This window comes from Trichosurus vulpecula, chromosome 1 (genome assembly GCF_011100635.1).
Source record: "Trichosurus vulpecula isolate mTriVul1 chromosome 1, mTriVul1.pri, whole genome shotgun sequence".
Classification (NCBI taxonomy): domain Eukaryota; kingdom Metazoa; phylum Chordata; class Mammalia; order Diprotodontia; family Phalangeridae; genus Trichosurus; species Trichosurus vulpecula.
The window spans coordinates 230,589,117-230,605,269 of NC_050573.1; the positions used below are offsets into that span (position 1 = coordinate 230,589,117).

The 16,153-nt window shown below is 39.3% G+C and overlaps 1 protein-coding gene across 4 annotated transcripts in view; it reads right to left on the reverse strand.

Moving 5' to 3' along the window:
• The window catches only part of PTPRM (protein tyrosine phosphatase receptor type M), a 1,028,886-nt gene that overhangs the window by 58,333 nt on the left and 954,400 nt on the right, over positions 1–16,153 (reverse strand). For all 4 annotated transcript variants that reach the window (XM_036752813.1, XM_036752827.1, XM_036752817.1 and 1 more), the window contains one exon: positions 13,245–13,342. In XM_036752813.1, coding sequence (XP_036608708.1) covers positions 13,245–13,342 — 98 coding nt within the window. The remainder of the gene's footprint in view (positions 1–13,244; positions 13,343–16,153) is intronic.

The window sequence follows — 16,153 nt, forward strand, 5'->3', positions numbered from 1 at the left end:
GTATAGGAGATGGTAAATGCACAGAGGAAGGGGAGGGCAGGGAGCTAGGTGTGATAGAGCTCTGGGCCTGGAGTTAGGAAGACCCGAGTTCGATTTCAGCTTCAGACCCTTGCTAGTCATGTGACTGTGGGCAGGTCATTTAACCTCTCTCTGCCTCAGTTTATTCAACTGTAAAATGGGGATAATAACAGCACCTATTTCCCAGGGTTGTTACGAGGATCAAATGAGATACTCTATGTAGAGCACAGTGCCTGGCACATGGTAGGTACTAGACAAATTCTAGCTATTATTATTAGCATTATTATGATTATTATCTTTTGGGTGATGCATAGGATGCACAAAGGGTACTACCATGACATAAAGCTGGAAATATAAATTGGAGCCAGATTGCAGTTGTCCTTGAATGTCTGGCTACAGGGGGTTCTTGTTTTGTTCAATGGGCAATGTGGAATCACTCATGGATTTTTGGGTATCATGAAGAATACTTTGGTGGGGAGGATGAAGGATAGATGACAGGAGAGGACGTGAAGCCTGAAGACAGCTGGATGGAGAGCTGCAAGAGGTCAGCCAGTAAATGATTAGCATCATATAGGACAGTAGTCATGAAAGCCTAACAAGGTGGAGGGCTGCACTTGAGGACCTAGAGGGCCACATGGGGCCTCAAGGCCACAGGCTCCCCACCTCTGGCACAGGTTCACATATTTTAGAGTTGGAAGGAGCCTTAGAGATTATTGAGTCCAGTCCTCTCACATTATAGAGGATGAAAGGGAGACCCAGAGAGGAAAGTGACTTATCTAAGTTCACAAAAGTAAGTAGCTGAATGAGGATTCAAACGCAAATCCTCAAATTCCAAATCCAGCACTTTCCACTAGGTTGTCATTGGTGAGAAGGAAAAGAAGGGGATGAATGTAAGGCATGAGAGATAACTCAATTGTTCCTAGTCTGGGTAACTTGGGAGAAGGGTGTCATCTAAAGGAATATAGAAGTTAAGGTTAAATGCCTATCGTGTACAAGGCATCTCACCTCTTTGGGCCTCAATTTCCTCATCTGTAAAAATGGGGGGCAGAGGTAGAGTTGATATTTAAAGTCAACTTTTCTAATCCTAACACACCGTGATTCTATCTAGTCTGGGATTCACATATAAAATTTGTAGCAGAGACAGACCTAGAATCCAGGTCTCTTGACTGTCAAACTAAGGTTCCTTCAACTGACACCATTATTATTAAAACACTGCTTTAATTTCTCTTTTAATTAAGGCACCAAGATACCAGATTTCTTGTTTCCTTGCTGGATCATAAATCTATTGAGTGGTTTATTTTTTTTTTTACTAGTTTGGCCCTTTCTTCCTGAGTCTCATCAAGAAACAATGCCAGCAGTTCTTAACCTTTTTAGTGTCATGGACCCCGTTGGCAGTCTGGTGAAACCAACTATATTGAAATGCAGTTATCAAAATATAAAAAAAACAAGTTTCATGGAGCCCAGGTTAAGAAACCCTGATCTATGCCCATCTGTTCAGCTGTCTAACATCAGCCTTTAGGGTAAAGGAAAGAAAAGAATTGAGGCTAGCAGATTAGGAAAGAGAGAGTAAAGTTGGCTTGCAACAAGGAGCATAACTAATGAGTTTGTCCATGAAGTAATTATTAAAGGACAGCACATACCTACCATTTAAGAGGTGGAGAAAAATATTTTCAAATGTTCATATGGGCAGAAGAGAAATAGAGGACTATTGTAGCTTTGAGACCATCACATATTGCATCCAATTACAGTGCCAACAAACTACAGATGTACACTGCATGAGCAGGTAAAAGTGTGATTGGGGGTGTGATAAAAGCTCTCAGTCTATAATGCATTCATCCCAAGGTACACTTGTCCATCTGCCACACATTTGGTCCATCCCTCCCTCTCCCCAAAGCCTTATCAACCCCAGAGCAGGTGACCAACTGCATAAACCCCAAAGACCATCGCACAGGGTACAAGTTAAGGGAAACGAGGAGGGCCAACAGGGGAGCCCCAGCTCAGACTACAGAATGCAGGGAAGTACAGAGCAGGAACAGAAATGGATGATAATGAGGGGCTTGCCTGGGCCAGCTTCATTGTTTAAAAAGCTGCAAGAGTGTTTCGCTGCAGGCAAGTGACAAGCTTGAAGTGGTGGCCATGAAGAGAGACACAGAGGCACACTCCGCTTCCTGGTTCGGCAGGAGAATGCTAAAGAGCTGATCTGCACACTGAGCAGAGAAGCCGGGCAGCCCAGGAGAGTGCATTCTGAAAGAGACACTTTCTTATTCAGACCTTCAAACTTGCTTTGATCCCGCAATATCCTGCTCCTATGACAATATCGGAGATGGCTGTTTTTAAAGCCCGGGATGACTTATAGCCAGTGCAGAATTGTTTCAGAAATCCTAATTTACAATTCATATAGATTAGAGCCAAAATGCCATTTAAAAAAGGGACTTGTGGTTTAAGTCAAACTATATTGAGATAAATGCTAAAGAATGAATCAGGTTAGTTAACTGGGTGGGGGGGGGGAGTGCAGGGAGAAGGAGGGGAAGGGGAGGGGAAGGGAGGGAGAGGAAGAAAAGGAGAGGAAGGAAGAGGGAGAGGAACATAGAGGGAAGGAGAGGGGGAGGGGATGGAAGGGAGAGGGAAAGAAAGGGAGAGAAAAAGGGAGGGAGAAGAAGAGAAAGAGAGAGGAAGAGAGAGGGAGAGAGAGGGAGGGAGAGGGAGAAAAGAGAGAGGGAGAGGAAGAGCGAGGGAAGGAGAGGGGGAGGGGAGGGGGATGGAGGGAAAAAGGAAAGAGAGGGAGAAAGCAAGGGGAGCCAAGAGAAAAAGGGAGAGAGAGAGGATGAAGAAGAGGGAGGGAGGGAGAGGGAGAAAAGAGAGAGGGAGAACAGAGGGAGAGTGTGCATATCAGAGGGCCTACATCTCCAGAATTAAAGAAAACAGGAACCCTGTGATTTCATTTATCTTTAGTGTGTTTGTGTGTGTATACATATATACATACATATATATATATATATATATATATACATATCAGATTGTTCTTTTCATAGTTTTTTAAAAAAATACTCAAGTCCTCTGCGCACTTTATCTTCAATCAGAATGAGCCTTGCAATTATAGAGGAGGTACAAAAAATCAAAAGTATAGAGACTGGGGTTAGAAGTGCACCCTATCTTTCACTGCTGTTGTATGCATTCCAAAGGAAGCTCTTCTCAATATCCTCCCAATAACCCTCTCAATAACTCTATGTTAATGTCAGGCAAACCAGGGAAAGAAACAAGTAGGAAGGGAAGCATCTAGTGTATTAAGGATTTTAACAATGACCGTGGCAGTTTGGAGGAGATCTGTCAACCCAGGGAAGTAGCAGGTGGGCTTAAGAAAAGATGTGACTGATTCCATAAACCCCACCGAAAATTCATCCTTATCATGACTTTAGAGTCAAACTTCAAAGAGAAAGTAGAGACAAACAGCCTATGACCATCACAAGGACTAGAATGATATAGACAGAGAACTAGGCCTTAAAATCAGGAAAGCCTGGATTCCAGTCTCCCCCCTGAAGTTTCCTAGCTGACAAGTCACTTAACCTCCAAGTGCCTCAGGCAAGTCCTTAGAACTTGTCTACTAGGTTATACCGTTACTTTATATCTATCTGAGGGAAATCACAGATCCTTGGTGTATTCTTGTGACAATAACAGGTATGCTTATATAACTTTTAAGAGTTAATGAAGCCCTTTATCTACCATGTTGCATTTGGATTTGGAGTCAAATGACTCAATTTGAACTTAGGCTGTGCTACTTAATAACCTTGGGAAGAGAAATGGCAGGGTCAACAAGCATTTATATAATGCCTACTCTGTGCCAGGCAATATGCTAGGTGCTTTACAAATATTATCTTGTATTAATCAGCTTGGTTTTAATGTCTTTTAAGGTCCCTTCAGGTTCTAATGCCTATGATTTGATGCTCACAATAACCTAGTCAACATGTTGCACAAGTCTTAATGATTAATTGATCACCTTAGCCTTGTTTTCCTCATCTGTATGAGGGGGTTTAGACTCAATGACCTGAAAATTCTCTTCAAGTTCTAAATCTTCAATAATATTAGTAATATTTTTCAAAGTAGATGCAATGGATCTCTTAAAAAAGCAAAAGAACAAACAGAAAAATGGGAGACCCTTCATATGAGTTTGACAGTTGAAAGAGACCTTAGATATTTCATAGATGAGGAAACACTGAAGCGAATGGACAGCTCAAGAGCAGAGCTAGCATAGACCATTCTAAGGAAGAACCCTGCCTTATGGTTCCTTCAGAGATCAGAAAAACTGACAACTTTGGTTGTGTTCTCAAATTTTTATAAGTATGGATCCTTGGGCATAGGAAAATTTTAGTAGTATAGTCTACAGCACTGTTATACCCTCGAGTGTGGGAATAACCTGGCCCTAACACCAAAATGTGGTCGTGTTTGTGGAAGCAATTGATCTCTCCCTTATGTATCCCTTATGAGTCAGCCAGGGAAGTGCCTTTGGTGGAATGTCTGGCTACCTTGGTAAAGATTGTGGAATAAGTCTTTGTTGCTATAGAAAAACTCTTTGGAGTACTGAGTCTTTCACATCCCTCTCAAGTCACGTCAAGAAGCATTCATGAAGCACTTACTATTTTCCTGGCACTATAATAAATATTGGGAATACAAATACAAGCAAAAGGAAAGACAGTCCCTGTATCAGGAAGCTTACATTCTAATGGGAAGGGTAAAAAAAACCCTTATATACAATAAGCTGAAATGGAGCTGGTGAGAGCAGGTACTTGCAGGGGCATGCTAGTGAAAATTTCAAGTTAGAAGTGGAGCCCTGGAATGATGGCAAAGCTGGCTTGGGTACTTTCCTTAAACTAGAAGTTCTGGGAAGAATCGGCCAATCAGAGGAAGGGGACAAAGGGGCAGAATGTACTCCTACTGTGAGAAGGCCAGAGGTAGAGTGCATTTCCAGAGTCAGGAGCCTACTTGACTTTGTGGAAGAAGTACGGAGAGTTTGGAGTGGACCCCAGAGAGGAACAAAAACACCATTGTGCCTAGTAGGACATGGTCTTCTGGATATTGAACTGAGAATTGGGTATCTTACACACCTGGGACCTAAGAGTTGAAAACTGGGCAGGAATTGTCACAAAATTACTATAACAGTGGTTACATCCAATTTTCCTATAGTTCTACGTTAATGCCATGATTCTGGTCTCCAACAATGTTGTTAGTGCTAGAAACAATTGGTAATGTTGTCTTATGAGAACCTGATGTATTCTTGGATGTTAATGACTTCCAAGGGATATTGAACCAACATAATTTGTATTTTCACAATTTAGCCATTCATCTCAAGCAACACAGTGCAAAATGACAAACAAATCCTATCAAGTTGTGGAGGATGTGTTAGTATGAAAATGAATTGTCCCTAAATGATGTGAGTCATTAATAGGAGGTTGTATGTGGTAATTAACCCAGGTCACAGAACACCAATATCAAAAATCTGGTTTGTGAAAATCTACTGATATATAGCAATGATTGTTCAAGGGAGGAAATTTTCTGCTAATTGCTGCAAAAATAATTTACCTCCCCCTTTCAAATGTAACATCGATGCCTTAACTGCAGCACCTGAGAATTTGCAATGAGATGTTAATTTGTCAGCTGTTAATCATACTGCACGATGTATTAGGCCGTTTCCCCAAGACATTCTTGGTATTAAGCATTACAAAAATGCGTAATTTATCACAGTTTCCAGTTTATAAACATGAAACTGGCTAATACTGCCTCTTTCCCATTGGTGGGTTATCTGGGAAAAGAAAATGTTGTTTGTTGGCCATGGTACATTTCAGAAGCATTCAGAGCCTTAATCTTTCTTTCTAGGCTGTGGTTTGAAGAGGTGATTCTGGAAATATATATGTGCTGCTTGTCATTTAAAAGTTTTCCTTTTTCTTTTTGTTTCCCTCTTCATGGCAACATCCTGAAAATAATTATAGGCTTAGTCCAACACCACTGGGACTAGGATCACATTCTTAAAAGTATATTTTTGTATTCTCCCATTTTGAGGAAGACAAAGTATCTCTCCTTTCTGTCCCTGGCCCCTACTTCTACTAGCTTCAAAACATTTCATCACCTGTTATAGGAACTGTTCAGAGCAATTGAACAATAATTTTCCTAAATGACTGTGAGACCTCATTTGGATTTTTAATAAACAGTCACATTCTAATGAGGTCTTCATAAAACTGACTAAATATGTTTAGAAATCATTAGCTTAAATTACCAGTGCAAACGTCTCCTTTGGGAGTCCTGCAGATTTGGTTATAAGACTTCTGGCAGATGGATTAGTATAACAACACAACAGAGTTTCTGACTCTCCTCCCAAACAGCTCAAATGTGAGTGGCTGGGTAACAGGCTACTGGATCAAAGCTAAATGTCCCTCCGGTGGGTTCATTAAAGAGAGAAAACAATCACAACACATTCCGGTGCCATTTAAATGCCAGGTGTGCTGTAGTCTGCAGGTGCCAGCGAAACTGACAAGGGTCCCTTACTGGAACACGGGCTTAAAGGGGATGCGTGGTTTTGACAAGAAAGCTTTAGATAATGACAGATACTGGCAGATGTACTGGGGGACCCTGCTGGAGGGGAATGCTAGGACTGTGTCATTCTGCACCAGGTGCCAGCATCAGGGAAGGTCTCACAGTGGCTCCTCCACCTGCAATTAAAGCCTCCTAATGCCTAGTGCTTCAGGGCAACAGAGAGGGAAAGGGGGAGGGGAAGCAAGTTCCTAGAACAGATTTAATGAATATCCAGAAAGCCTGTGTAAACAAAAACATGCCACCTCCCTCATGCCTAATTCATGAAGGACACACATTGTGCAATAGACAAGAAGGTAGCTCCTGCCCTTTAAAACTAAGCCATTGTTAGTGGGTTTTTTTAATTTTGGGGGTGGTGGTGGTTGTTTTTAAACATACGGAACGTGCAGGTCATCTCTCAACAAATTGGCAAACCTAACAATAGGAATAGTGAGGTAAAAATTTTTGGTTTTGCCCTCAGGTAACATGACCTCTTGTCAAAACTCTTAAAAAGTATCTGAATTTCAAGGGCAGGTGCCTGTAAACTCATTATTAATTAAAACTGTCTGGATCTCTCAGGTAAGCACAATCTGAGATACCAGTGGGAACAAGTCTTGAGTAGTTTCCAAACCTAGCCATGTTCCCAGAGCCTAGAAATTGGTGAGACATTTGGAAAGGTTGACTTCTTAATGGTTCACTAGATTTGAAATTATTGAGTTATTTTAAGCTCATGGATTTAAATGTAGACCAGAAGTATTTTTTTTCTTTTCCCCACAGATGCATCTCACTGTATATTGAGAGTTTCCATGGTTATTTGAAATAAGTAGTTGACACCATAAAAATCAAGAAAGAGAGAGACACCAGTGGGACTATATCCAAGGGTCCAATGGAAACAACAGAGAGTGGAGCTTTTTTTTTTTTAGGTCAAATAGCTTATCATGAACTTGGTACCCTGCAAAATGACATATACAAAAAATAGGCAGTTTGTTTTGGGCTGTCTCTGTGTTTATTGCACAAGTCTTCTTTGACATTTCAGCTAAGTGTTATAGTTGTCTTTTACTTTGAGAAGAAGTGTTTTTTTTTGTCATAGGAATGGAATATAACTTGTACCTTCAGTGATGACATGATATATCTAGACTATCAAGGTTAAACTGTTAGTCCATTTAGCAGCAATTACCAACATGCCTCACTATACAGCAAGTCAAAATGCAAAATTCTAATGGTTTCTCCAATGAAGAAATATTAGTATCATAGGACTAAGGACTGTGAGAGAACTGGAGATGATTCACTCAAAGGGATCTCAGCTTTTTGTGTGTCACAGATTCCTTTGGCAGCCTAGGGATGGACCCTTTTCCAAAATAATGTTTTTAAATGCATAAAATAAGACACATCAGATTGCCTTAGAAAGGAACTATAATGAAATACAATCATAAATATATATTTTTTAAAACCAAGTTCACAGATTCCAGGTTAAGAATGCTTGGTCCTAGGTCATCCTTCTCTTTGTACAGATGAAGAAACAGAGAACTAGAAAGATCAACTTGTCCGAGGACACAAAGGAAAACAGCAGCAAAACCAGGAATGAACCTGTTCCTCTGACTTTGAACCCAGTCCTTTTTTCCATACTATTCCTCCTACCTTTACAAAGGGATAATTCATAGTTTTTTTAAATACTGAGCTTCTATGAGTAATTAATTTAAAATATGATTTGACGTACAACTGATTAGAAGCAAAATTCTTACCTACTGTGCTACGTACCTGTACTGAACACATGACTTAATTTCATAGGACAGGCAATTGGTACAGTGGTAAAAGTCCTCTATTAGATCTGGATTTGAATTTCAACTTGGCTTCCTATTACCTATATGAACTGGAATAAGTCACTTAACTGTTCTCTGCCTCAGTTTTCTCATTTGCAAAATGGAAGGGCTGGACCTTTATAAGCTCTAAGGTCTTTTTCAGTCCTTAGTCCTATTACCCTATGTGATAAAAAGGGAAGAAATTAACAGTAATATTTACTAATGCCATTTAGCTGAACAGCTTTATAGCTAAATCAACACATGATAGTCACTGATGCCAAGGAGAAAGTATTCCAAATAGTTACTGCAGCAAACTTTGTTGTCATTATTCAGTTGTTCAGTCCTGTCCAACTCTTTGTGATCCCACGGACAATCCAGGGGGTTTTCTTGGCAAAGATACTGGAGTGTTTTGCCATTTTTTTCTCCAGTGGATTAAGACAAACAGAGGTTAAGTGACTTGCCCAGGGTCACACAGCTAATAAATGTTTGATTCTAGGCCAGGTTTGATTTTAGGCCCAGCACTCTATCAACAGAGCCACTTAGCTGCTTTATAGCAAACTAGTCAAATTTTTGAAAGAGAAGAGAATGCCCTTGCTTTCTTTGCTAATCTTTATTCTTGGCTGAAATGCATAGTTGTTCATGTCCTCAAGCTGTACCTGGGTTCTGAAATTTAAGATCACTGTTCACTTGGCTGGTTCCTTAGTTTGACCCATGGCCCTTTAAAAGTGACAATGAGCAAAGAATATTCTTTCTATGATAACATCTGTTTTTAAGGGGAAAATACCCAGCACCTGCCTCTGAGAAATTAAAAATATAAATCAAAACCACTTTAATTCCCATATAAATCCATGACCTTCTTCCTGGCATAGTAGCTGCTTGCTAATAAGTGCCAACTTTGAGCACATATATATTTCTATGATCATCATTGACTTTGGTGTTGAGATGGGGAAAAACATAAGTAGCTTTTTTACTGATGATATATTGAAAACATTCTTAAATTCACCATTAGAAAACATTGAGCAATAATGGACTCGATTCCCCGCCTAGCTGCAAGAGAATCTATGTTCTCTCCTGTCTTTTGACTTCTCTCCTTTTCTTAGGCAAGATAAGAATTAGCTGACTGTCCATCCACAGTCATACTTTCAACTCCCTGAAAATGATAAGCTAAAGATTCCTCCTATGCTGGACTTTTTGTGTCCTTAGGGCTATATGTGTAAAATAATAATGATAAATACTGTACTGATTTTTGGTACTAGGGAGCTGCCTGAGGTAAGTAGAGGTTACTTGTCTTGCCTAGGATCACACAGCTAGTATGAGAGGCAGAATTTGAGTCCAAGCCCAGTCTTCTTATCTCCTTCTCATAAATACTGAGTGACTTAACATATCCAAAAAAATTCTGGGTGGACCACACTCTATTTTGCTTGGCTCTTATGATTTCCTCTCTTCCTGAAAGAGTGACCCTCCACACTTTCAAAGGGGTATGTCTATCCCTAACATGTACCTATTACAATTCTACTGCCCTGATTCTTATTCTCCTTCTCTTCCTCCTCCTCCTCCTCCTCCTCCTGCTCCTCCTCTTCTTCCTCCTTTTCATTAGTATCACAGGACTTAGAACTGCAAGAGACCTTGGAGATCAGTCACTCAAAGGGATCTCAGCTTTTTGTGTGTCACCGATCCCTTTGGCAGCCTAGGGATGGACCCTTTTCCAAAATAATGGTTTTAAATGCATAAAACAAGACATGTAGGATTACCATAGAAATGAATTATAATGAAATACAGTCATAAAAATATTTTTTAACCACCAAGTTCACAGATTCCAGGTTAAGAACTCGTGGTTCTATTTCAACCTTCTCTTTGTACCAATGAAGAAACTGTGCCTGGGTTCTGAATTTTAAGATCACTATTCACGTGGCTAGCTCCTTAGTCTGACCGGTGGCCCTTTAAAAGTGACAATATGAAATGAATATTCTTTCTATGACATCTGTTTTTAAGGGAGAAATACCCTCCTCCTCCTCCTCCTCCTTCTTCCTCCCCTTGTTTTTCTCCTTCTCCTTCATCAAAAGTTGCACATCTAGCTATATATTATATAATTCTACTGTGAGATTAAAACTGATTTTGAAGCAAGGAAGAATGTACATCTCAGCAAGGTCAGACAGGGCTTCTCCTTTTCTTAATCTTATGACAAAATGTCTTTTTTGGGGGCGGGGTTTGTTCTTTCTCCAAATATCAATTTCTTTTCCACCAGGAAGGAGGTATAAGTGGTAAGTTAGGTGGAACAGTGGATACAGTGCTGGACCTGGAGTTAGGGAGATATGAGTTCAATTCCAGCCTCAGGCACTAACTAGTTGTTTGACTAGGGGGTAATAACAGCACCTACATGCCGGGATCATTGTAAGGACAAAATATAGTAATATTTGTAAAGCACTTTCCAAACCATAAAGCCGTATATAAATAAATGCTAGTTTCAGTGACTTGGGTAATAGGATTTATAAATGGAGGCTAGAAGTAATTTCATATAACTCATTTTACAGATGAGGACACTGATACCCAGAGAAGACCTTGCCTGAGGTCACAAGGTAAGTATAGAGTCAAGATATATCTTGTTTATTTGGAGTTTTAGTAATGTATACCTAACCATTAGCCATGGTAAAATAATACTTTTTTCATTTTTTTTTAACAAGGCAATTTACTTATTTTGAGGCAACTGGGGTTAAGTGACTTGCCCAGGTATATTGTCAGGTATTTGAGGTCAGATTTGAATGCAAGTCCTCCTGATTCCAGGGCTGGCGCTCTATCCGTGTACCACCCAGCTGCCCCAACAAGGTGATTTAAAATGCAGAGGAAAGAATACCGAATTTGGACCTCGGTTTGAATGGAAGTTCTGCTACTTAATACTAAACCCCTTTCTAACCCCCTCAATCCTTTCTAAATTGACACTGAAGAGATTTGTTTAACAAAATTCTGCTTTTTCATTGTTATTGTTGTTAACACGATGTGCTTTCTAGAGAGGTTTCAAAATTAATTCTTAACAGGGGGTTTGTTTAAAGGGGACGGCCCATTTCTTTTTTCTTTTCTCTTCTTTTTTGAACATTTAAACATATTTCGAATACAAAAGAACAGTACAAATTTCACCTACTGACCTTTCCATCTTGGGAGCAGTCTGGTCAGAACATATGACCCTCTTATTGGAATGATTGCTCCCCTTTCTAAATAATTAAATCAATCACGTGTACTGTAATGACATCCCAGAGTTATTGCGAACATCAAATGTGGTACTTGTAAAAAAAACAAACGTATACACACACACACACACACACACACATATATATAAATATATAAATGCTGTTTTTATCACTACTTTTACTATTGTTGTTGTAAATTATTTAAAACCCTTTACAACCTGACTCTAACCTTCCTTTCCATTCTGTATTACATCTTTTCGGAAGTTCTACTGTCCACCCAAACTGGTCTTCTTGCTATTCTTCACATCTAACATTGGATTTGCCGTCTTTATGCCTGGGCATAGATTTTTCCCCATGCCTTCAATTCTTTTCCTTTTCCACTGTCTCTGCTTCTTAGAATTACCAGTTTCCACCTAAGTTCAGCTCAAGTTCCACCTCCTTCATGCGGCCTTTCTCAGCAGCTACTAATTCTTTATTCTCCAAATTATCTTGTATTAAATTTGCCTGTATTTTATATACTTATTTTGCATACATTTACATGTATATGTATTATCTTTCCTTATGGAATGTGAACTTCTTGAATGCAAAAATTGTTTCATCATCCATAGCACCTGGCACCTTGTAAATGCTTATTAAACGCTTAGTGATTAATTGATAATCATGGGTGAAACAGAGAAGGGATCATGGAGCAAGTGGTAAATTAGTTTGGAACTAAAATAGGAGGAAAATTTCAATAGGCAGGGATGGGGGAGGGGATGGATGTGGGGCAGGTGGGAAATCTGTTTCTTCTACTGGGAATGATGTATGCAAAAGCAGAGAGGTGGGGCAAGTTTGGGACACATTCAAGCAGTCTGGCAGAGTACGTAAAGAAACAATAGGTTTTCCCCTTAATGCTAAGCACAGAGACTGACTTACTAGCTATATTTAATTCCCTGGCTCCCTCTTGTAGTGCCCGGGTCAATAGAGCAGACTGACACGCTTGATGAGCTGATGTACAACCACTTATGGTGGTCTTTGTCTACTTCCTTTCCTTTAATTAAACAGATGTGTTCTGTTTAGTGGACTCTAAACTAAAACATCTGGAGTATCACCAAGTTTATCTTCTCACTTTTAAATTTTGTTTGGAAGTACAAGATCAATCCAGGGTTTCCCGTATAAACAAAAATAGCAATCACACACAACAGTACAGATTCCCTCACCAGTGCAGAACCCTGGAAAGCCCCTCAACCCTATTTCACAGGCTCTAAAACTGAGGTATGGGGAAGTGAAGCTATTTGCCTAAGTAAAAGTTCTGTGCTTACCTCCCCATTTTGCCTTCAAATTACAAGGCTTGTTTCCTAGAGTTGGGAAATTCTCCATTACGTTTCTACTGTGGCACACACCCAGGTCTGATACCTAACAATAAACATCTATACTGTACTTAGAGGTGATTTTGTATGCCCAACGTCAGCCAGGCTTTTATATCTTGCATGGTTCTCTTGTCTGTTGCCATCGCAACAAAGGCAAGCAAGCTGTGTTTAAAGATAATTTATAGCCCGATGCAGCAGCTGGAGGAGGAGTTGTAATAGTTTGTATTTTAAGGAGTACATGTGGTACTGTAAATACTTGGCTTATTTATTACTTGATAACATAAACTAAGTAACTGGCAAAGCATTTGGTTATTTCCTTTCGTACAAATCCAACTTACTCTCCCTACTTCCACAAGGTTGGTCACCATGATTATGCTGGCTGTGTTTTCATGCCACACCATTCTCCAGAAATCATATATTGTTTCTTGCATTGGTCCTAAAAGAAAACAGAAAAGAAAAGTTATTTAAAAACAAATTTCTGATACTGAGGATTTAACTTTCTGGGGCCTTAGAGAGAGATCTGTAAATATATATGCTGTATATCTACATACATCCATCTTTGTCATTAGAATAAATGAATAGTACTAAAAAATTCCTCAGCACTAGTTCACAACCTTTTTAAGTGTGAGGAAGACCCCCTTTACATCATCAAAAACGTTGAGAATTCTTATATGTTCAGTACTATTAGTCATCCAAGGACTGAAAAAATACATGACAACACAAAGGTACTATGAATTCAGTCATGCCTTTAAGTGAGTATATATTTTATTAATCACAATGCCTATACACATTTGAAAACTAGTGATGCAGTCTGTTTAGATAGGGCCCCTTCCCATCAGAAGGAGGAGGAGGAATATTATATCAACAACCACAACAACTAGCAATTACGCATGACTTAAGATTTGTAAAGTACATTACATATGACATCTCATTTAATCTACAAAACCCAGTAATGTAAGGACTATGATTATATTCCCATTTTACAGATGAGGAAAATGAGCCTGAAAAGGTTAAGTGTCTTTTTGCAGGGTTATACAGGAAGTATCTGAGGCAGGATTCTAACTCCATCCTTTCCAGCTTCAAGTCCAATACTCTCTCTCCTAGTCACCATTCACAAAACAGGCAAAATCACTGGTATGTCCAAAAGACTTCTACCACTTCTCCATGTTTAGCCTTCTCTGGCCTGCTTATGATTGGTGTATTCAGAGGGAGCTGGAGTCTGTGTTTATTCTAGATTAGTGCGCTTGTAAAAGGCTCTCTTTTGCCCTCAGCATAAAACGCTACAAGTCAAGTGAATAAGCACCCCCTATGTGCCAGGCACTGGAGATACAAAGAAAGATACGAAAACACCAACCCTATTCTCAAAGAGCTCACAGTCTAATGTGTGTGTGACAAACAAACAACTATCCACAAATAAGAAACAGCTAGGATAAATTGGAAATAATCTCACAGGGAAAGCACTAAGATTTAAGGATGAATGGGAAAAGCATTTGGAAAAAGGTAAAACTTTAGTTGAAACTTGAAGGAAGCTGCCAAAGCTAATAGGTAGAGATGAGGAAGGAGAGAGTGGAGAGAATATGTCTGGAGTTGAGAGATTTCTACTTTGCATCTGCTGTCCTGCCTGGTTTCAACTCCAGTAAATAAGATCTTTCCTAGGTTAAAGCTTATCACTTCTAAACTGAATACCATGCTCCTAACTCAGGCCTTGATTGCTTCCACCTCCCTCAGCCTCCTTTTCCCTCTGTTAGGAGGGCTGGTGGGCACAGTACCAAACTCCTCCCAATACCTTCCTTTATAAAGGGCAGGAACTGGACTCTCATATCACTCCATCTTGCACCTGCTGCTCTGCTTGGTCTCAACTCCACAGAACTAAATTCTCCCTGATTTCCTGACCCTCCCTCCTCCACCCCTTTTTTGTGCTGTCTCTCCCTTTTGATGGTAAACTCCTGAAGGGAAGGACTTGTCTTGTTTTTTATTAATTGTATCCCCTAGCTTAGAACAGTGCCTGGTACTCGGTAAATGTTTATTGGATTTATTGGATTGGATTGGACCCTAATTGCATCCCTGGTATCTTAGAGGTAGCCTGCAAGATTCTAGGCAGGGCTAGTGTCCTGTACTAAGGCGCTTGCTGCTTCATGTCTCAGAACCAGAAAAAATATCAATATCCTGGGAAGTGATGAATTGATCAGCTGAATGTATCTTGAAATCCAGGATCAGGCTGGTGGAACTACATACATAAAACATTTGTATATTTACATACATACATGAATGCTATATGCTACATACTATATACATATATGTATACAGGCTATGCATGTATGTATATGGTATGTTTGTTTACATATTTTCATTATATATTCATGAACCCTTTAAAATAGTTCCATAGCTTCAGAGTATCTATCCGAAAAGCATTTTTATCTAAAGTATCATCGACAGAAATACCAGATTTTTCATTTATGGTCAGATTTTCTCATGTCATCAAAACTATTTCCTTTTGATTTAAAAAAAATGCTTCTTAAACTAGTACCATGAAAGAAAGTGATTTCTTCATCATTGAGCTATTTATCTCCACAATACGCAGGAGTGGACTTACCTTTAAAAAATAGGTGACATTACTTTTCTAGCTAATAATTGTCTGATATTCTAGGGAAATGGTACATAAAATGAAAGGTGCCTCTATAGAACAAATGGCCTTTTCTTCTTTTGGAAATTTTTCTTATTCTGTGCTCTCTGTTAAATTAGTCTAATTTACAAGCTCTACTTTCTAAGTGAGCAAGAAGTTATAGTTTTGAACTGGACTGCTGTACTTCATTTCAGAAACAATCACATTTGAGCACAGATTCAGGACAGGGCCTTAGGAAATCATCTAATCTACAGGTGTCAAAAATACCACCCACAGAGCCTGCAATACTCCTAAGTGTGAAGCCTAAACAAGATTAAAATGTAATTTGGAAATATTTAACAAAATAATTTAAAACAAAATAAAATATAAATAATGTTAATATGTAGTTTTCTTAGTCAATATGCATCCACAGGGATCTCTATGTATGGTTTATTGGGCCCCCCTCCATTTCTATTTGATTTTGACATCACTGATCTAGCACCAAAAAACTGAAGCCCAAATGAAAGTGATTCCCCCAAGGTAATATATGTAGTAAGTAGCAAAGCCTAGATTTTAGCCTAGGGATTCTGACTTAAAATCCAGCACCTTTCCCACTCTAGTATGCTGCCTTATATAGACAAGTTT